The sequence below is a fragment of the Homarus americanus genome, unplaced genomic scaffold, assembly GCF_018991925.1.
Source record: "Homarus americanus isolate GMGI-L3 unplaced genomic scaffold, GMGI_Hamer_2.0 scaffold46583, whole genome shotgun sequence".
Lineage (NCBI taxonomy): Eukaryota > Metazoa > Arthropoda > Malacostraca > Decapoda > Nephropidae > Homarus > Homarus americanus.
Genome location: NW_024731675.1, coordinates 3112492 through 3135904, shown reverse-complemented (window position 1 = coordinate 3135904; position 23413 = coordinate 3112492). Strand labels below are relative to the sequence as shown.

The window sequence follows — 23413 nt, the reverse complement described above, 5'->3', positions numbered from 1 at the left end:
CTGAAAATTCCAATACTTTTTCTTTAATGCAGTATTGCACTTGGGCATTTGTGAATAGTAAAAAGTAATTACTATTGACCTCAGAATATCTCCAAAGATCTAGTGCACGTGACTTTGAAATTACCTTAAAATGCCCATGATATTGGTCAGGTTTAAAAAACAATTTGGGGGTATTACAGTGCCCCCCAAAAACCCCTCACCTGGGTGGACTCGCTGTATTCGCCATTTTCCCTCCACGATTTCTTGAACCCCCCCCTTTTGATATTCCTGGATCTGCCCCTGAGTTATGCTAATATCATGTCTACAAAATGAAGCAAACTATATAATATGTGTCTCCATTTACCTGTATATCTCAGAATATAATGGGGAAGCTGGATGTGAACATAAGAATGGAGGAAACTGCAGTGGGCCTATTGGTCCATACTGGGCAGTCCCACTTACACCCAACTCCTATCGCTGAAATATCCATCCAATAACATAGCCTTAAACAGTATTTATGTTGACTACACATACAAAAACTGTTCAATCATTGATATAAAAATATAAAATGTTCCTCATAATAGACTTCATGCTAGAAATGTACCATAATAATTGCAACAATAAATTAAGTCACTTAACTGTAAAAAGGGATCTTCGTCAAACATATAATACTGCATAACATCGATAATGATTTCCTAAATTAAGAAGAATATTACTTCAAGGTTTTAAATGAATAGTGTATGACGATGTTTAATTTCGGATGAATATTAGAACAATGGACACAGTCATTCTAGCCAGTTCTTTCCTGACGGTATTATTAGACTGATCTAAATATTTGCACGAAATACAAAATATAGTACAGATTACAGCACTGTAAAGTACAGTAGTTATAAACAAGAGAAAACGTCCTTACATTCCAGGAAAAGGAAACATGTAATGATTTTGTATAGCAGTACATCATCACAGTGTACTCAGAACCTATGTAACATCACATCTGAGTGGATACCTGATCTGAGCAATATGGTGCATTGACGAGTTAACTGCTCTGACCGCCTACATGGTGGAACTTCAAATCCCAGCCAGAGTAATCGTTGATCGTTTTGTTTCTACCTGACTACAGTACCTGTATTTCAGGTTGTCAATTTTTATATCGTTGTTGGACTCCTTACAGTCTTTAGTAATACTTTCACTTAACTGAAATCTGCAGTAAAGTATGAGCCTCTGGTCTGTGTGTATATTGTTGCTACATTGACAACAAATTTGTTTGTGTGGCTTTACACATACACAAAAACACACACGCACACACAATTAAATCATCAACAAAGCTATCGACCAGATTTCGAAGAAGTCTTGTACTATAGCTTACAGACTTCCTTAGCGACTGACGCCAAGCCGTATGCTTACGAGGGGCTGTTTCCACTTTTCAGTCACTCACTTATGGTGTCCCCCAAGGCACCAAGATGGGACCGCTCTGCTTCCTTATGCTAATCAATGATGCCCTAAGAGAAACCTCTGCTCACTGGAAATATGTCGACGACTCCACCCTTGGGATCAGTGTCAACAACTTGGCTCCCAACTACACCGTCCTCCAAGATTTATTGAAGTCTTCAAAATTGGGCCACCAACAACCACATCACCATCAACCATACCAAGACCATGGTTATGCACATCAACCTCTCCGACGTCGTCCCACCCCCTTCCATTACTTTAGGCCCCAATACACTCCAGGTTGGAGACTCCACTAAGCTTCTCGGCGTCACTATAGATAAAAAAATTAAATTGGAAAACACGCATCAGTGAAGTTGTCAAATCCTCCAGTTTCCGTCTCCACCTCCGCCTGAGCTCCTCAGTGTTTACTTAACATTCATACTTCCCAAGCTCACCTATGCCTCCCCTGACTGGTCTTCCTCCCTTAATGCCACACAACGTAAACACCCAGAAAAAGTGCAGAGGGCATGCAAGATTATTGTCTCCCCTTCCTACTACACATATCAAGAAGCGCTCAACACACTGACCCTCTCGGCTCTCTCTGACCATCACCACGACCTCATCTGCAAATTTGGTGAGAAGCTTCTGCACCATCCTCGACACCTGCTCCTACTACCACCCGAGATCCCTCGTCCACATTGCTGTTCGATACCACAACCGCATCCAGCCCATACGAGCACAAACTGATCGCTATAAGAACAGCCCAGTCCCAACCATTGTAAAAAATTATCAATAACTTGTAATCAATCAGTGTATTCACTCCCAGTCAATCTTACCTTTTTGCACTGTCACTATGTTGAAATGCCCTGTAGTATGACCTCCCCACCTAGTTATTATAGATCATATTTGTATCACTTATGTTACTTGTATATTATTTGTCAATCAAGTGACCCATTCCCCAATTATGCAACTGTATATTTTCAGCCTTATGGCTGCCATGCTCTTTCAATAAACCGTTAATTATTACACACACACACTCCAATAGCCTGAATTGAAGTCAGCCTGAAAATTTTCTGGAAAAATTATCTCAATTCCAGGTCTGCGAACAAGTTTCTGGGGATGAAAATCAGCTTTATTTTCTGAAAAATTCCAAGAAAATCTCTCCATTCTGGGCCTGGGAACAATTTTCTGAGAGACTGCATCATGCTCCAACACATCCCCACATGCCAGGCTCATGGATGGCCTAGCTGCTTGGAGCTTTAGTTCATATTCTGCTGCCATTGTAGACGGTTGGTTCCTCTCTAGCTACTGTTTTGGCATACATTTTGTGTTGTGCAGTGCAGTACATTACTGTACCAGGACACAATCAGCCAACAGTACAGCGTTAAGACGTAAAAAGTGTTTACAGTTACATATACTGTAGATGTATCCCTCAAGATATGAAAGGGTTAGGTAAAAAAAAAAACATTCATAAGGTGAATAGACAAACAGGAAAAATAGGATTCAGTTCCCTAATAGCAAAAATACCCCAACATCATACACCAGAAACTCAAAATTGGTACACAAACAAGGACAAATCCTACCAAACTAATGATTAACTAGTACACAACTACCATAAATTTACTACCGAACACAATAATAGAAATACTGTTTAACTTTGGTACATTACATTATGGGAGGGCAGTCTGAACTCGCCTCCACAGTGGGATGGGCTGAGTAAGGTCTTTAACTCAGTGAGAAGAGGAGGATTGTTTACCTCATCACTGTTACACTGGAGTGGAAGAAAGTTGTGACCACAGTAGAAGCAGCTATCACCACATTCATGATAATGACCTCCAACTTTGTCTCTAGATTCACAGCCTTTCGTGGTTTCTTTGGTGTAGTACAGGTAACTGAAGGTCCAGCAGAATGGGTATAGAGAGATCACACACACAAATGGAAGGACGTGGACTTCTGGGAGATGCAGGAGGGAGTGGGGGTGTGATCAGTGAGTAAGGATACATCTCTGCACATCTCTCCCCATGATGTCCGCGCCAGCTGACTGCGGTGCGTGAAATTTTAATTTTAGCCCGGACCCAATTTTGTATAAGCAAGGGAATCTTTCATTTATTGAAATAGTAGCGTCAATTTAGGACATTCATATAAGCAAATGTTCTTATTGCGAAGGATAACTGTATTGTATATTCAGTAAGTGTGAAAGTAGATCATGCAGGAATGGGAAATACTGGAGCACTTTAAAACTTTCATCTTTATTCAAGACAACTTCAGGGCAGGTCAATATAAGACCCACTAATCCCCTATCACACCTCTTTCACAAGTGTAACACATAAAAAGTGATTACAGTTCAGTATTATGTACAGCCCCCCAAAAACAGTATTGTTAGATTTTCCGTCGCTACAATTTGAAACGCTTGACGAAATGCTTTGATATGATTCTCAGTGCGTCATCATAAGCTGGTACACTTGGTCACCATATGAGTAACAGCTAGAGGTGGGGGTAGGAATGGGGGGAAGGAGTTGTCCTTGTATGGTGCACTGAATACTTCAATATAACAAGAAATCCATTAGCGTGCATTGTGTATCATGCTGGGTAGAAACAAGGCATATGTTAACAAGTTGCCGATGGTCACTTCACCATTAGGTACTAATTCGTCTTTTAGTTGTACTAACGGAGTTTCACATTCTGCTTATTCCTGTTGCTCATGATATATCTGATTTATGAAGAGTGACTAAGCAAATAGTACACTAAGTCATCGCTTAATGTCGTGATTCCATTCCTGAAAACGGCGACGTTAACGGAATCAATTTTCCCCATAAGAAATAGATAAAATAAGTATTGTTACATTGGCAAAATGTTATTCAAGTACAGTAGAAGAAAAATTATCCAAAGTTCAATGTACTAAAGTCAAAACGTATCTCATTCATAAAGTACTGAAATTAAAAGTAGCAACAAAATTATTAATTGTCTCAAATATTAAAATAAATCCAGAGTAAATTATAAAAACTAGATAACTGAAGACAAAAGTAAAAGACACAGCCTTACACATGTTTATTGCAAATCTTTCTATTAAGATTATTCAATAACAGATTCTCAAAATTATTGCTATCCAATCAGGATCTTTCAGGCCTAAATATAAGCCCAGCATGACCTACCAAAAGAGAATACGTTCAGCCGCTCTCCTCCCTACAATCCATCGCAGGAATGGTGAACGGGCTGAAAATATATCCATCCAAAACTATGATCACTTTCTTCCTTATCCACACAAGTATCATCAACGTGGACTTGTGGACCACAGACATAATGTTGTTTGCTTGCATTAGGTTAGGAGACAGACCTATCTGAGTCAGGGGATGACCCACACTTCTCTTCCTGTAATCTCTGTAACTGTCCCAACACAAACACCCTCTAACACTATTGCCTTGCCTGTCCCACTGTCAGGGACCTCCTACCACAGGATGAGTCACTAACCACTATATGTCACCACCTACTTATTCGTAATAATTTAGATTTAATTCTTGTACACTACCCACACTTTGGTGGTGCTAATTTCCATTGTTATTAAACCATATCAATATTGTCTCCGCATCACAAGTCATAGTGTCTCAGAAAAATGGATTCCTTGAACGCTTATTACACTTTATATAAACAATGTAGGTTTGAAATAAAGAAAATATATAAAACTAGAAAATATGAAAAATGAAGAGTATTTGTGTGTATCAGTGGGAAGTGAACGTGTGTGGAAGCAGCGGGCTATAACTGCGTGGCCGCACTCCCTTCCGATATGACGTCATGGCATATGCACAGCCCAACATCTGTGAGTCAGCTGGGTGTATGCCTGGCTGAACTATGTCATGATTTGTGTGTGGAAGAAGCTATTTTTTCGATATAAAATATGTGCTATGTTATGTATCTATTTTACTGTTTATCATAGCAATAAATATGGCAGCTCATCCCTGTTGCATGTGGTATTCAAACTTACATTTCTAGCCAATTTTGGAGGGATCTTTGTTTACATTATAACTACTATTTCATGTTAGTGCCGGTTAGTTGCTCAAGTGAAATAAATAAAAAAATTTAAAAGCTTTAATTATTTACTTATAAGCAAAAACTAATTATTTTAAAATCTGTGTACAGGGGTATATGTTAATTTTTAAATTTGTCGCCACAGGTGTATTTATAATGTATAATTAGCATAAATACTCTGCCGTTAACTCATAAATGCCGTCGCATCTGAAACAAATTTCCCGGGAAAAAAAAAAAATCATCCCTTGCCATACCCAACACTACTGGAGAGAATACAATGGAGTACAATACACTATCCAGCATTCATTATCCTTTTCTGCAGTTCTAACCCCTTGAGTATGATGACTTAACCCCTTATCAAGTTATCATCATGTTCAAGGGGTTAAATCATCATACTCGAGGGGTTGTCATTGTAGTCAAGGGGTTAATGTTTTTATGACGTGAGGCACCCTAGGCGAGACGTAAACAGGAGGGGGGGGGGAGGAGGAGGGGGGCAAAAAGTATATCCAAAGTTTAGCCAATTTTAAATAATTATAAAAGTACAGTTGTGTACTTATACTTAGCGGTCAATAGAACCCAGAGGGTCCCGTGTTAAGTGAAATCCGCGTTAAGTGAACAACAGAACATATGGGATTAATTCCAATAGAAACCAGCCCGACCCCCAAACTCCACTTTTTGAAGACACATAACTATGTTGTAGTAAAAATAACATCTTAATTTTATGATGGTACATGCACACAATTAATACTTAAGAGAAATAGAGAAATACAGTCGCCAAGTTAATGTCCATTCAAATAATGGACTCAACTCCCTCCCCCTCTTCTCACACTACACTCACTGGCTCTTCCCTCTGAGAAATTTTTGGGGGAAAACCAGGTATAGTAATAAATAATTCCTCAAACTAAAGTTAGGATAATATAATTGACATTGCTGGATTCCTTGTAAGACCAGGAATATTTTGAATATAAATGTCATATATTTTTCACAAAAGATAACATATTTACTCAGAATAAACTTTACATCTAAAATTTGTATGTCTAATGCAAAATCTATGATGTTTATATTCAAAATGATCACCAAATTATAAGAATTCCAGCAATGTAAATTATATTCTGGCTGGGTAATTTGTATGAATTTTATGAGCTAAAACAGGCAGTCAGGCAGGGTGGCGGGTGGGGCGAATCTAAAAATAGCTCTCGAGCCGGACACTCACCGCTTATATGTGGAAAAACCCGCGTTAAGTGAAAGTTCAGCTCTGGCGAGGCACCGCGTATATGGTAAAACGCGCTAAGTGAAACGCTAAGCGGGGTAATACTGTATATAATAAACACATTTCCACCCACTTTGTAGTTTTTTTTTCATCCACATCACCTTACTATTAACCTTGATGTGAGGGCCATCAACATGTTGTTATGGCAGAGAGAGAGAGAGGAAAAAGTCTCAATATGATTACTAGATGGTAAATAATAGTCTTTTATTATATATGGGATTTTTTTTTGGTTTCCTTCCTCAAACCTGTACATCCAAATAGGTTTCTCTCTAGTAAAATTTCCAGAGTTCTTCGAAGGGGTTTACATGTGGAGGGGGGGGGGTGGGTGTACTCTCACCTGAACGGTCTCTGTAACCTCTTGACCAAACCCTTTCTTCTTCCTCTTTGGGTTTCTCTTTGCCACTTTCTCTCCCTCTGTTGGGTACTTTTGGAAACTCTGGCTTCCATCACTTCCTTCTCTCTCAGTTTCAGATTTTCTTCGTGTAATATTTCCTTCATCTTGGCTAAAGCGTTGATGTAGAGCGTCTCATATGGTTCCAATTCCTCTGTGGAGATGGTGAGTTCCGTTGCGTTTCCCCCACTGGATAGCACTGCCTTGAAGTCGTCCCTCTATTGTAAAGAACGCAATCAAATATATTACACATTTTTATGCCTTTATCTTTGTCCCTATCTGAAATATATTAGATCATTTTTATGCCTTATCCATTTCTCAGTTTTATGTGAGATGAAGCAAAAAAATTCAGAAACCTAAAAAAATGGAAGACATATCTGTCATTCCACAAGAAAGACCAAGACAATAAAATTCACTGTCTTTTCTGGGAACAAATCTTAACCTTTAACATACTGACTCGGATATCAAAGGGTTTATCTGGATACCTAAGAGCAAAAGACAGGAAAAACAGTAAAAAAAATAAAAATCGCAGTAAGACAAAATTTATCACGTGGATCTATAAGAAAATCAAAGTGGCAATCAACAAGACTTCTGACTTTCGACATCAAACTCACAAGGTATTAAGTTCACTGAAGAGATGATCAGGAAATAAAGTTACAATTCAGAAATCCAAATGTTAACAAATAGTCAGACACATATCTTTCTATACTTTATTATGTGAATGTGTATAAGAAATTCGTTCTAAATTATATTAAAAAGACATTCTAACATATCATAGTTACTCAAATAAATGACACTAACATTTTCTTTGGTGTAAAATATTAAGAGATATCTACCCCACATTCCTCACTATTCTCCCGAGAAATAAATAACTTCTAAGTGATAATCTGGCACATACTGTATCCTTCGTGACAAGTGAGAGTGCAGTTCCTGGCTTGCCTGCTCTTGCTGTTCTTCCTATACGATGAACATGCGTCTTGGCAGATGTGACGTCGTAAGACACCACGTGTTCGATGTCTGGGATGTCTAATCCTCGAGCCATGGCATCACTGGACACAAGACTGCAAGACAACACAACATTGCAATTAGTGGTAAATATAACCATTAGTCTGAAGGAGCAGGTCTAGTACCCTTGGTGGTTCATCTGAGAATACAGCTCAAGGCCTCTCCTCAAATGATGTAATTTTCTGTGGGTATTGGAAGGCTGTCATGTGAAGCAACAGAAATGATTAAAGCTATCTACAGTATACCCAGAAGATAACAATTAAATGTTTGCCAGTGTACTGTATAAATCCTTCTCTCCCTTCTAACAATTACTCTTATGGGAAAAAGATTTATTTATTTATTTTTGAGGTGATGTAAATATCATGGGATAAACCTCATTCCTGAACCATACTGTACTGAAGCTTCTCACAAGTACACCCGACTCTGCTTAGCCATCCGGTAATGGACGATAGTGGTCACCAAACTGCCACGCACCACAGGATTATGAAGTATTACAGATGTGTTATGATGTATTACAGGTGTGTTATGAAGTATTACAGGTGTGTTATGAAGTATTACAGGTGTGTATCATATACGAATAAAACTGATGCCCAGGAAGACCATTTTATTCCTTTCTCCTCCATTTGTCATTTCACATATTCATCGTGGCGAAGTAAATGAGTCAGCACGTACGGCAAGTCGTCGCTAAGTTATCTTCCCCCGTCTCTTTTACCCCCATAAAATACAATACATATATATGACTGGAAGGTTTATCAGAAATATTTATCATATTCTACATCCTAAAAGATTAATACAGGTATACCTTGACAACCGACGGGCCAATAACGGCCAATTTACATAACCAACGATTACATATGGGGGAAAATACTCTGAAATTTTCGTTGATACCCCAGAGATCTGATGACTGGGAGAGGAGTGGCAGAGCTGTTTGAATTTGGTGGGCGGTGGCAGGTGAAAATTCTTGCTACGAGAAGTCTACCATCCTCAACACAGGTAAATAACTGTGTCAATTTATGCTTTACATTGCTTATTTAAGGCTTATTAAGCTTGCTTTATATGTCTGCTTTACTTTCTTGGTTGACAGTGTACAGCACAGAGATATATCAAGGGTAGATGGGAGTTTGTGGAGGGTGGCCGGTCCCTAACACCCTGAATTTGTTATGTTCTTATGGGATGAATTGCTTTGATAACCGATGATTCACTAACCAACGGCTTTTCCCGGCCTCTATATGGAACGGTTAATGTTGTATTCCTGTATAATCCAAATTAATGTTTAATTGATAAGATAAAACAAAACTTTTTACTGCATTCCCTGATGGGCCTTTACCTTGTCTGTGTTGGTCTGGATACTACAGTATACAGTACACTGTTGTGGGGATTAGGTCCAACACTACACCTTCAGGTTTCATTTTTTAGAGAAGCAGTAAATATTTTTAACACAGTGTAATACTTTATTGCCTCCCAAGAATTGTCCACATTGTGAACATGAAATTATTGAATTATCTGGAATTACCGTATACAGTATGTATAGCCGAGAATGACACACGATTAATGATTTTCTGGTTTCAGAGAGTATAGTGCAGTTCATAAATAGTAGGTGTGTACATGAATAATGTGGACTTCCGGCAATAGAACATGGATTACAATATGGTGATTTGGCTTCCTGTAATGTAGGCAAACATGCAATGAGTAAGTCACCAGCTAGATCAGTGTGTGGGGGGAAAAATTAATACAATTCTAAAGTTCATACACTTACTGTAATACCATTTAGGTTAGGTTATGTTATGTGAGGGGCATAGTTACAGAATTGACCCCACATCTAGGAGTGAAAGGCATAAAACAAAACTCATTTCATCTATAACTTACACGTCAATTTTCCCAGATGCAAATTTGGAGACAATAGTCTTTCTCTCCTTCATCTTACTTGAAAATTCCGCTATTCTTAAACCCTCCGACAAGACTGACAGAAGGACGGCAAGCTTATGGGTCGCTTTGACGGAATTGGTGAAGACGAGAACTTTACGCCAGGACTTGGTTGTTATGAGATGATGGAGAATCAGCGGCTTCACCGATTCATCTACAATGGCATAATCTTCCTTCAGCTCAACGGGTCTGATGTACTGACCAACCACAGTACCATCAGATTTATCTTTCATAACACCTGAAAAACAACAAAAAATCTTGAAGGTAAAATCCCGGCAAAATCCCAACCCAGATGAGGTAATTCAAGCACAATTATACACAACAATAACAAAGTAATCCAAAAGTATGTTAGATAAACGAATTCTGACTAAAGAAAGATGGAGACAAAAAATATCCAAATCAATACAGTGACCCCTCGTTTTAACGAACACCTTGGTTAATAATTTCGATTAACGAACTGCCTTCCATAAGGATCTTCAAGGTTCGAAAAAAAATTCGGTTAACGAAGTTCTTACGAAAACCGACCTCAACATGTTTGCACTGACCGGGCAACCAGCTTTAGTATCAGTCCGCCAATACATTAATCGGTTCTAGGGCTTAAATTCCTTACTATTTTAGTAAATATCAAGAAGTTTATACTATTCAATAATTTTAAAAGTTTAATATTCAATTTTTTAGTCATTTTAACAATTATTGAACATAATTGAAGGTAAAGTGACTAGTTTAATGCACGGCATCCAGCCTCTTAACACAGCAAACTCTCTCTGTTTTCACTGGAGGTAACATCTTGCTTGAGACTCTCTTCAACTAAACACTTTTTTTCTGTGTTTCCAAGCAAATTATTGGTCATTTTGAAATATATTTTACATATTGACAATATATAATGCAGTGCAGTGTTGATTTAAAGAAAATAATCTTGAATTACACCAGAGAGCTAAAATTTTATGGGTGAAATGGCGCCATGGGGTGACTTCTCTTCCACCCCAATGCCTTCTCTTCTTCCTTCTCCTCCACCCCCATTCTAAATCCCATCATCATCATCATCATCATCCAGGAGCCTTCTACATGCCAATCAAAGTGCTGAACTTTTCTACCATGTTGAATTTAGGAAATTTTCGGTGAGCTGGAACCAATACTCCAAACCCATTGAAACAATGGTTTGCTAATCTAACGTAATCTTCTTGAAACCTGATTGAGTTCGTTAATTGGAGGGGGGTCATCGTACTGAGTTTTAATTTACAAGACATAGCACTATCAGGCAGTACCAGGTAAACTATGCAACAATTAATTTTACACACAAGTGTTTGAGGTAAATTCATGAAAGATTTGGGGGTCAATAAAATGGTACTGTTGTCTTTGTTTTTCTCCATTGCTTGTCACTCACACACACACACGCATGCACACACAAACACTACTTTTATCTCCCCTTCTCGTAGGTCCTCCAACCCATCCTCGAACCCTGAGACTTGTAAACCCCGAGACTCGTGAACCCTGAGACTCGTGAACCCTGAGACTCGTGAACCCTGAGACTCGTGAACCCTGAGACTCGTGAACCCTGAGACTGACAAACCCTGAGACTCACAAACCTTTGAATCCGAGACATCACACATTATTAGGCCTATTGTTGTTACACTGTTTGATGTCTCGGATTCACAGGTTCTTGAGTCTCAGGGTTCATGAGTCTCAGGGTTCATGGATGGGCTGGAGGACCCACAAGACCTCTCTGAGTAGGTGAACAAACTGTAGTACAAAAAATAATCACCTACAGGCGCTAATTTCTAAATCTACAGAAATAAAAATCCCGGAATACCAAAATTTTAGGCACGAAAAAAAAAATTACCTGGAGTTATGCGTGTGGTGACAATAAGAAGCTTCGGTCTGTATAACGTGACGTACTGTAGCTGTTCCGGGTCGTGGGAGAGAGTGGCCGAGAACAGGAGGCGGTGAAGGGATGGCTGTGGGTACTGGGTAGTGCCACTTCCCTGAAAACCGCCAATAAGAACGTTCTGTGAGGCCGCCTGACAGCCTCTTACGGACTGTTCGATGCGGTTGACCCACTCTCCGCCTTCTGCCGCTAACATAAGATCAGCTTCGTCTAACACCAAGTACCTGGATAAACAACGAACTTTAAACAAGGGGATATATTCACCTCTTTATCCTGTTCTACTCATTTAATATCTCATAGTCCCAATTAAACCCTACTTTCATTATCTCTTATGGTCGGAAATTCCTCACTTTAACTGGTGATTTTCCGATCCCTAATACCACCGGATAAGAAGAACCCCCTGTCTGCCGAGGTATACACGCTCAGCAGACAGCATCAGCAGATCCCTCACACACCCAACCTCACTTAACACCAAGTAATTTCCAAATTTTTTTATAATTTTTCTTATGAATGAAACACTAAATAATATCACAGCCGAGTAATTTCTGTCTCATAATGGAAACTACAGGGAAAGTGAGTTCTATTATAAATTTTTCTGCATTACGATGAAGTTCTGCTGAACCTAACCCCATTACAGTATTTATGTCCCCCTATTGAGGAAAGACTTCAGTTAATTCTCTTATTGTGTGAGTCTTCCTTGATAATCTAGTTAGTCAGATCCTCCACACATCCCTCCCTCCCTCTATACTGTAGTCAACTATCGAGGGTCTACTGTATAACTGATATTTTTCTGGAGTAACATGCGCTGGAAGGTTTATTATTGTTTACCTCGAGTATAAAGCTTTAGGTGCCACCGTACATAAAGAATAAAGACGAAAGCTAAGGCGCTCCGTTGTTCCCTTTTCCTGTGTGATTTTATCGAGATTTATGCGGTCCACGTTTCCATTGTGGATCCACATGAGATTGTGTTTAAGATGAAACCCGACGCTGTGATCACCAACAGTGTAGATTCATACAGTATTTTGCAATGTTTTATTTATCATTTAATTACTATTATTTTATTGTATTAAATCATTATTGTTTGAGTATCATGAGGCAGTGGTGGACATAAGTCTACGGAAGTACAGTACATTACAGTATGGGCTGTTCGATGCCTTGATATTGTTGACCTTTATATAGATATTTTATATAATTTTGATTTGTGTGTTTAATATGACAGCAAATACATACTGTTGAAGCCACTTGGAAAATAATTTATATGACCCTATCCATTGTAGACAAGCTGAATGTACTGGACAACCTTCAGACAAATGAGTTGGCTGCTAAAAGACCGACTAACTTGCTGACCAAAATTCACTCTCTCTTGGTTACTCAATAAATGCAGATCTCTAAAGGCAACACAGGTGCAGTTTCAGGCAATAAAAATGGAGTAATATAATGTAATGAATCACTAACAAACACCAAAAATGACTAATGCCCAGTTGAAATATTCCTTCTTTTTTTAATCTGGTTTAAATGGCCAGATTTTTTAGATTCCTGAAGACCTTAGAGAGAAACAATTGCTACATTATTGGACCTCTTAACACTCTTTCTATGCTGACTACGGTATCACATTACAGCCGTCCCGAGCATAATCTTTATCTCCGACTTATAATAGTTTTTTCAGATATAAACAGAAGCTATAACATTTCACTTTTATATTTTACAGAGAAAACAACTTAAAATAGTATATAGGCATCTTGAGTTAATGATGGAGGAAGAAGAAGAAACCAAATACTAATATTACTATTATATGAAACACTAAACAATAAATACAACAAACCTTAAGGAAGAGAGATCAATGCCTTTCGTGAGCCTCAGATGATCTGCCAGTTTGCCCGGAGTGGCCACCAGGATGTCGATGAGTGAATGATATCCGGCATAATTATGACCGACCAAAGATGCCTGTTCGTTTTTAAATGCCCTCTTGCCCACTGCAACGCCCACCTTCAACCCACTTCCTTTGGTATATGTCAAAAAGACCTTGTAAACCTGAAAAAATAATATATCAAATAAAATCTCTCAGGTCCAGTTTCTGGGACGCTACACAAACTAGCTATGTTCTGGAGTTGAGTGGGGAAATTTCCAACCATTCCCTCCCCTGTGAGCTGTATGTTATGTTATTTCTCTACTCGTAATTTCATATATATGTATACAGTACACATAATTTTCCTCTTATTTTTTAGTCAATTATATGCACACAATCCTAAATACAGAAAGTGCAAATAAATAAATAGATTCCATGGTACATATAAGGTTTTGATTATCTACTTGTTTCCACCTTGAAGCCACACGACGAGCGTGTAGAGAAGCAGCACCAATGTCAGAGAAGGCAGAGAGACAACATCCTAGCTGGGCGGTGTTTCTAAATGCCTAAATCAAGCACCGAGATTGCCACTGAGGTGTGTACACTAACTCATATTGCTATCTATGTGCCTATAATTTTAAATCTTAATATTATAGTGTACAGTTGAGGCTACAGAGGGTTTACTGTACATATACTGTAGTACATTTTACACCTGGTGCTCCAAATTCCGGACATGTCCTTATTCAGTAATCCGCAGGTCCCAAGGATGTCGGATAAAGGTCCAATTCACATATGTTGGAGTGTGTGAAATAACCCCCTTGGGTGTGATGAGTTAACCCCTCAAGTATGATGAGTTAATCCCTTGAGTATGATGAGTTAACCCCTTGAGTATGATGAGTTAATCCCTGAGTGTGATGAGTTAATCCCTTGAGTATGATGAGTTAATCCCTTGAGTATGATGAGTTAACCCCTTGAGTATGATGAGTTACATACACACGAGTTAGCTGACTCAGTGAGGGAGGGGATTAGGGTGCAGAGTGTAGGGGAAGAAGGAGGGAGCATTGCTAGGGAATCGGCATCCCAGCTGGTCTTCATTACTATGGTGAAACAGGGAGTGTATGCAAATGGCGACTGTGTTAAACTTTCATTTGGTTTTTATTTACCAATTTGACAAGGTCCCCCGCCCACCCCCCTTTAGTCTGGATCTTTGAGGGTTCACTGTATAACCAAAACTAAAATAAACTTAAAACTTAAAAAAAAAAAAATTACGACACCCACCTGAAGGGCCAACTCCTGTACGGGCAAGAGCACCAATGCACGTATCTTTGGCACTGTTCTACCCTTGAGTGCCTGGATGATGGGCAAGGCATATGCCAGAGTCTTGCCACTGCCTGTAGGAGCTGATACACATATGTCCTGTGGTCTATATCTGCTGGGAAAAAAAACTGTGGTTAACATTAGCAACACAACTGAACCTGACCTGACCTGACCTGAGAGTGGATCCCAAATACAGTTACATGACCAGATCTTGGTATACACAGGGTAGCAAAATGGTCAGCAGTGCCCTGGATTGTTTTCACATCCTCAACTTAGGTCAGGTACCCATTAACACCCAGGCCAACTGGGGATGCCCAAACGTTATTATTAGGTCTTACTAAAAGTCATAGTTACTCTTTAGAAATATAATATACAGTATATGTATCACCCAGGCATATCTATCACCCCATTATATAGAGGTTTCACATCTGACGGACCCTCGACATAACGGATTTTCCTCTCAATCTGCACCACCGTACCTGATTGATAGAGAATTAGCACCGGCAAGAATCTCTGGGATGACGGCTTTCTGTACGGGGAAGAACTGGCAGACTTTCTCCTCTTGTAATATTTTCTTCAGTGCCTCGTCAAGACCGTGAATGGAATCTATGGAAGCACCGTCAGCGTGTAGGTCTCTGCTAATGACCGTTGGATTGGCCAGCCAGTGCGGTAGTGTCCGTTTTAACTATGAATGACAGAGTTACAAATGTTAATTACTTACAAACATGACAGAATACAATACAGTACATCGATAGGTTTAAAATACAAGGAATAAAGATGAGAAAGAACAAATGGAAGGAGAGAATGAATAACCACAAAGATGACTGATGGAAGACTGAAAGGACAGAGCTTATAGAAGGAAGAAATACACAGGTGATTGGTTAGGTATACTACAGTAACACTCGTTCAGTAATCACAGATTTTTACATCTCCGTAAATGAGGTAACTTAGGTACTCTAGGCATTACATCCTTACCTGTACCTCTGTGTTACTCTGGTACACACCCTATCTACTGGGAGGGAGGGAGAGGGTGAGAGGGTGAGGACAGGTAAAATCTAATTTACTTTTTATCTCTACCAATATTTCTGGAAGTGACTCCATATCACATGAAGATGAGGCACCACTCCCAGTTTATTTCTCCTGATGATTAAACTACCTTGGGGGGGATAGGTTAGGTTAGGTTAAGTTAGACTAAGTTACATTAGGTTTGGGTACATTAATGTTAGGTTAAGTGTTAGCGAATTTAATCATCAGGCGAATAAACTGGGAAGTGTAATCGTCGTGGGATCTGTGACTCCTCGCAGGGGTGACCTTCAGATATGTCAGCCTGTATCTCCAGTGGGGAAAGGTAAACTCTACACAGATGTCCCATCAATCATCTCTGTCCCCCACAACATTACCTACATCTCCTTCCTCCACCTGTGCCTCTATATCAGTACTGTCTCGGCCTTGATCACTAATGAGTTCACCCAAGAGGTTAAATTATGCTATTCTTAAGTGTCCTAACTATTGTATATTCTTATCTCTCGACTGTCTTCTCTGTCTACAAACTCTCAACTGTCTTCTCTGTCTACAAACTCTCAACTGTCTTCTCTGTCTACAAACTCTCGACTGTCTCTTCTATCAGCTAATCCCACATTTCCAGATGCTGACGGACCCAAACTATGGTAACGTGAACCTAATAGAGCGAAACCCCAATAAAACGAACTTCTCTACATATAATCCGTTATATGGACTATTTCACACCAAACGGACCTTCAATATAACGTATTTTCCACTCCATATAGCATAGTCCGTTAAATAGAGACTCCACTGTTTCCATTTGCAGGATTCAACATTAAAAAGCATCCTAAATCCAGCTTGTGAGGTAAGTTAATCTGTTAGGTTAATGTGCATCTTTTACGAATACACCTCCTGTAATTCCCAAATATCGACACATTTTAATATTATTTTCTTCAATAATATTTTAGTCAGCATTAAGTACAGTATAACCAGAGGATTTACCCTTAAGTGGAAGATTCGACTCAAGTCCACAATATGGAAATGTCTATCCTACTATTCTACCTAACCTAACCTACAAAACCAACCTAACCTAATTTAACCAACCTATCCTGCCTAACCCATCCAACTTAACCTATCCTACCTAACCGATAACCGGACAAATATCCACAGGGTATAATAAAAACATCCACTATCACTTGCCCGGAGCACCTCATGTGTACGACTAACCTAAAGTTAAAACAAACGGACATAACACAGTACCTCTTCTCTTTTAGTGGTTTCAACCTCTTTAATAATGGTGAATCCCGGAACATCTTGTTCTTTAACGACTTTTTTCCTCTTCTTTCCCTTTGGTTTCTTTTTTGCCTTCCTCTTTATTGGCATTTTTTTCTCATTCCCAGTTTTTGCCAGAGTTGAAGGCACCCCAAGCAAGTCTCCATTCTCGACGGGAGATTTAGCCATTTCATCATCACCAGTGGAAGGAATCTGTTTATTTTTAACCATTAATGCTCTTGTTGTGGTTTTCTTCGATATTTCACCTTGACTCTGGGAATCTGGGTGTGGCTCTGAAGGGACATCATCGCGTTGCTCTCCCTGGCTTGCCTCGCCGAGTTCCTCGTCCCTCTCGTCACGTTTTAACGACTCGTCTAAACCGCCAACGATGCCATTCACGTCTTGTGGTTGGTCTTTCTCGCCCTCCTCGTCTCCCCTTTTCTTTTTCTTCTTCTTCTTCTTCTTCTTCTTTTTAATGGGTTCGCCGCCGCCTTCGTCATCACAGATAGTATCGTTGCCACCTTCAACGCTCGGCTGTTCAGTGCTGCGTTCATCTCCCGTCTCTCTCTTATGTTTTTTCTTCTTTTTCTTTTCCACTAATTCACCGTCGACTTCCACATCACAGGCCGTGTCGCTGCCAACGTCAAGACGCGACTCTTCCGTAAAACTTTTGTCTTTTCTGTCCCTTTTAAGCTTTTTTCTCTTTTTCTTCTCGACAATTTCACCATTAACCTCCGTGTCGCAAGGTGTGTTAGTGACAGAGTCGACAGTCTCCTCTTCTGTAATTGTATCGCTTTTCTCTCTTTTCTTCTTCTTCTTCTTCTTTTTTTTTGGGGGACTCTCATCATAGCTCTCGTCAACAACCACACCACTCACTTTATCATCAAATGGTACTTGTATTTCATCACTGGGTTTTGTTTCTTTGTCTCTTTTCTTCTTCTTTTTCTTCTTGGTAGAGTCCCCTTCAACCACATCACCTTCAGTAATAGTGTCTGACTTATTACTAATTTCAGCTTGTGTGTCTTCGTCCTTCCTGGTATTAATTTCAGTTTCTATTTCCTCAACTTTCCTGCTGTCCGTAGATACAGCGTACACGTATTGCTCGGGTGGTTTAGATATGCCGTTCGTTAAAGGTGACATGGCAGCCTTCCTCGCCCTTGCACGAGCATTGAGACGAGCCAATATGATCGACTCTCGACTGGGGCTGTCTGTCGCTGCAGGGCCCGTGGGGTTACTCTCGTTCCCCGGTCCCCAGTGCCGATCGGGAACATTCTCCCCCATCTTCATGTTCAACAGCCGACGGGGATCTGACGAAATACAAGACAGTGAATCAATGCAAATTAAAACACACAGTTTGCAATTAAACACCAATTTACAATGCTTTGAAATTTACAAAGTTTCCATATACTGTACAATTCTTTTAAGGAACGGAACTCATTCGTAAATCGGCTTCTACTCCATCTCTAACCTCATTATTAATTACCAAGATAATTTATATAAAACAACAAAAATTGTCTCAAGATGGCTCGCAGTTTATGACAGCAAGACGGTTCATAATGACAGACAGTTTATGATGTAAAACAGTTTAAGACAGAAAAAAAAGGCAATTTATAACAGTAACAGTTTATAGTGACAGGATGTTTGGGACAGTAGACATGTGTGAGACAGAGGACTAAGGTTTAAGAGACCGAGTAGTTTAAGACCAGCAGTAGGAGACTTAACCAACTTAACACAACAGACAGTTTATGACAGAAGGCAGCACAAGAAAGAATTAAAATTTTAAGACAACACAAAACTCAAATCCAAAAACTAAATCCAGAACTAACTTTTATGACCAACACCGTATTAGTCCATTTGTCAGAATTATAAATGACACTTAGTGATCTACAAGTTAGTCGGAACAATTGGTACAAAGCATTTCTGGGTGCAAGTTATTTCTGGATATTGAGACGAATTTTCTTATCATGAAAAAATTGCATATCTATGGGAGTTTTTCATTATGGTGACTTAAAAGAATAGGGTCTTTATTTATGTCATTGATGTGCTGGTACAATGTGGGCAGAGGTTTTGAAGATGAGAGAAAATGTGGAGTTAAAACACACAAAAAAATAAATAATAAAAAAAATTAGCTGAAAACTTTGTGAATCTGACCTGACCTGACCTGACCTAACATCATTTGAGAATCTGACTTAACCTAACCTAACCTATCCTAACTGTCCCCTCCACCATTACTATATAAATATTCAAACAACACAGAAAGAGGTTACTATTTAGAAGTTGCCAAGCACAGAAATATCTATTGATTATTATATACAGAGAAAAAAAATATGAATACTTTACTCTTTACTGCATAGTTTCCAGTATAAATTTATAGTTTTTTGAGTTCATAAAAAAATATAAAAATAAAATCCCTGAAATTCAATAACAATTCAAGGGGAAATCCATTGTTTACTTATTACCCAACCAATCAGAGGAAGTTTGGATGTCATGCGATACTTGTAAGCCAATCACGAGAAGACTTGTCACCATGCAAAAGCTCTCAAGTTTGAAATGGTTAGTTGTAAGATAGCTGTCTGTCTGGAAAGGTTGCCCCTTGGCGAATTGGCGCGTAATTCAGCAAGTTTTTGGGAACGAAGTCGCAGCTGTTGACACGTTAAGGACTCATGGTGTTGTCCGAGGTGTGATTCACTGTCAGTATCGTGAGGATCAGCATGCTGTACTTGGTATTGCAGCGGTCATTTTACACTAGAGGATATACAGCTAGGGTTTTTCTTTTTTCTTTTTGCGAATGAGAAGTTCTGGCAGAAACAATTCAATTTTCATCTAAGACACTTTTGGTTCATTTTAATCATAACCGAGATATGAGTTAAAAATAAACAAACTACTAGAAAAATTCAAAGCTATCATTGTATTTGTTGCCCCCAGCCGAACCTCATCATTGTACCCCAGCCGAACCTCATCATTGTACCCCAGCCGAACCTCATCATTGTACCCCAGCCGAACCTCATCATTGTACACCAGCCGAACCTCATCATTGTACCCCAGCCGAACCTCATCATTGTACACCAGCCGAACCTCATCATTGTACACCAGCCGAACCTCATCATTGTACACCAGCCGAACCTCATCATTGTACACCAGCCGAACCTCATCATTGTACACCAGCCGAACCTCATCATTGTACCCCAGCCGAACCTCATCATTGTACACCAGCCGAACCTCATCATTGTACACCAGCCGAACCTCATCATTGTACACCAGCCGAACCTCATCATTGTACACCAGCCGAACCTCATCATTGTACACCAGCCGAACCTCATCATTGTACCCTCACACACACTAGTGGTAATATCAAGACGCTTTTCTTCTGTTATGTTTTCCTCACAAATGATTTAGAACCCAGATAGCTAATATGCCAGGGACCCCCAGTTAGAAAGTGAGGTAATGTTAGGTTGGTTAAGATAACTTAATTAGTAATACTGTACGTGATTACGAAAGGTTAGGTTAGGTTAGATTAGATCAGATTAGGTTAGGTTAGGTTTATAAAGGTTTGTTTGGTGTTCCTTTTTAGTATTTGATCCCACATTTTCCCACTACAGTATTACCCCGCTTTACGCGGACCTCCGTGGGTTCAATTGACCGTGTAAAGCGAGGGTTCACTGTACAGTACTTCAAAGCCCTGCCCACTTCTAGCAACTAATATTGTGGGTACCGGTAATTTTATCAGTTAAAATACTTGAAAAATATATATTTCTGCTGGAAACATTATAGTATAATTTTTTTTCTTTCTCTATAAAATGGTAAATTTTCACTTATTGCCACTATTCGAAGTCAAGTTAAAACTATGTTTTCCTGATGGTTTTTGTTGTGTTATGAACCAGTTTGACCTTCATTCCAGGCGTAAATCAATAGTTTCTGATATAAGCCCCACCCCCCTCACAATCTAGATATTTACTATAAAAATCAAGGTAAAAAGTTCTAAAAACATCAAAAACCATCTGAAAAAGTTTCAAATCTAACCTAACCTAACCAGGGGAAGGGGAGCGCCACAGTTCTGGGTATGCGATTCAGTTCTGGTGCCCTTATTATAGAATGACAAAAATGATTCCGGGACTTAGAAACCTTCCATATCAGGATAGGTTAAAGAAACTAAACTTGCATTCCCTAGAAAGACGAAGAGTGCGGGGAGATATGATAGAAGTATTTAAGTGGGTGAAAGGAATCAATAAAGGGGATATAGATAAAGTTCTTATAATATCCGAGCAGGATAGGACTCGGAGCAACGGATTTAAGTTGGATAAGTTTAGGTTTAGGGGGGAGATAGGAAGGAACTGGTTCACAAATAGGGTGGTGGACGAGTGGAACAAGCTTACCAACTTTGTAGTAAGTGCTGGAACGCTGGAAAGTTTTAAAAGGAGGCTGGATAGATTCATGGATGATAGAGAGTGGTAGTAACTCTTGACAGGAGCTGCCATGCACAGACCAACCGGCCTATTGCACTCCTTATTGTCTTATGCTCTTATGTATCGCTACATACGAACATACATAATAAAATGTTAAATATCTCCCATATACGTAATTTGTGCCAGAAATGCCATTGAAGAAAAGTGTCAAGAATTGTCAAAACTACTGAATGCAACTATAAACTTCACGAGATTCGTTTAGTGGAAACAAGTGAAATAATACCCAAGTTGGAACTCGATAATAATTAGGTGTTGACAACTACAAAATATTAACCCCCAGTGAACAAATAAGACTCAGTGAACACATAAGACTCTGTGAACACATAAGACTCAGTGAACACATAAAACTCAGTGTGAACAAATAAGACTCAGTGAACACATAAGACTCTGTGAACACATAAGACTCAGTGAACACTTAAGACTCTGTGAACACTTAAGACTCTGTGAACACATAAGACTCTGTGAACACATAAGACTCTGTGAACACATAAGACTCAGTGAACACTTAAGACTCTGTGAACACATAAGACTCTGTGAACACTTAAGACTCAGTGAACACATAAGACTCAGTGAACACTTAAGACTGTGAACACTTAAGACTACACAACTAAGAACACCTTCCCACTCACGTGTCCACCACCTCCACTATGTTTTGATGTTGGTCGTTAAGTTTTCTCATGTTACTCAATGGTAAATATGTAACTACCTTCAGGTGGAAAAAAAGTAAATATATTTAATGTTTTTTTAAGTAGTATAAAATATATTAATTATTTACTTTTTTTAACATTTCTGTTAATTGAAGATGTTGTATTTATTGTTTATATCTGTGGTATTGTATTTTATTATATATGTTGTTTAATTTAACAATTCAACCAATCAGTCAAAAACCACTGAGCTGAATGATTTAAAAGTTAGGATTCCGTTAGGTAACATTCATTTTTTTCCTGTACACACTAGAACAGGGGTGTCAACCATGTGGCCCGCGACCCATGTGCTGCTCCGGCCTCCAGCCTTACCTTGAGGAGCTAAACTAAATAGTGAGTGTATACCTCAGTTGATTAAAATACTCTGCTGTTTCCTAGAACAAAATACTCAATCAACATCACCAATGAAAGAACAATAAGACTAGAGATAGTTTTAACGATTAATTGTGGTTGTGCCACTGTACGAGTTATGAGACGGCCGACTGACTACTGTTCACGTATTCACTCCGTACAGTACAGGTATTAGACATGAAAACTTTGACACGGCAGGATCTCACTTGAACATAAGAATGGAGGAAACTGCAGCGGGCCTATTGACCCATATTGGGCAGTCCCGTTTATACCCAACCATACACCACGGAGCGGGGGTCAACTGCTATGCCACGCCTACCCCCGCTATTTAAGACCTGACCTCGTGGTGATCTGCCTCTTTCTCTACCTACAGCCGCAGCCAGCAACACCTCCTCTGCCGCTGCCTGGCGGCCCTCGCTCCTCCGCCTGCCTGGCGGTCCTCTCTCCCGCCGGCGAGCATGGCGACCCACAAGCTGTCCTTCTCTGAGCGTCCTCACCAACCAGCTCTCTCTACATCACGCTTGTAACCATGCTACCTTCCCAGCACCAAGCTG

At 39.4% G+C, this 23413-nt stretch overlaps 2 protein-coding genes across 3 annotated transcripts; one reads left to right on the top strand and one right to left on the bottom strand.

The window, feature by feature from the left end:
* Nucleotides 1-6929: 6929 nt before the first annotated feature.
* On the bottom strand, nucleotides 6930-22549 carry LOC121867796 (ATP-dependent RNA helicase DDX51-like). 2 transcript variants are annotated; one of them, XM_042367912.1, is made up of 9 exons: nucleotides 22434-22549; nucleotides 17330-18648; nucleotides 15547-15752; nucleotides 15029-15182; nucleotides 13727-13935; nucleotides 11860-12128; nucleotides 9963-10257; nucleotides 7990-8152; nucleotides 6930-7309 (listed from the first exon to the last, which is right to left on the bottom strand). In XM_042367912.1, exons 2-9 carry the CDS (start codon nucleotides 18626-18628, stop codon nucleotides 7034-7036), a joined length of 2871 nt encoding a protein of 956 aa, XP_042223846.1. In that variant the 5' UTR covers nucleotides 18629-18648; nucleotides 22434-22549; the 3' UTR covers nucleotides 6930-7033. The 2 variants fall into 2 exon arrangements, with proteins under 2 accessions (XP_042223846.1, XP_042223847.1); XM_042367913.1 differs by having other exon boundaries at nucleotides 15029-15179; nucleotides 22434-22541.
* Nucleotides 20053-20737, top strand: LOC121867663 (small proline-rich protein 3-like). The gene is made up of 2 exons (XM_042367680.1): nucleotides 20053-20064; nucleotides 20267-20737. The coding sequence occupies exons 1-2, from the start codon at nucleotides 20053-20055 to the stop codon at nucleotides 20735-20737; spliced, it is 483 nt and encodes a 160-aa protein (XP_042223614.1).
* Nucleotides 22550-23413: the final 864 nt, after the last annotated feature.

What these genes read in the sequence shown, in the direction of transcription:
- LOC121867796 (XM_042367912.1), bottom strand. Translation starts at nt 18,628, where the DNA reads ATGAAGATGGGGGAGAATGTTCCCGATCGGCACTGGGGACCGGGGAAC. An exon ending in TACAGGAGTTGGCCCTTCAG is followed by an intron (nt 13,936 to 15,028) that starts GTGGGTGTCGTA and finishes TTATTTTTTCAG; the next exon opens with GTTTACAAGGTCTTTTTGAC. An exon ending in GCATCTGGGAAAATTGACGT is followed by an intron (nt 8,153 to 9,962) that starts GTAAGTTATAGA and finishes GTTGTCTTGCAG; the next exon opens with TCTTGTGTCCAGTGATGCCA.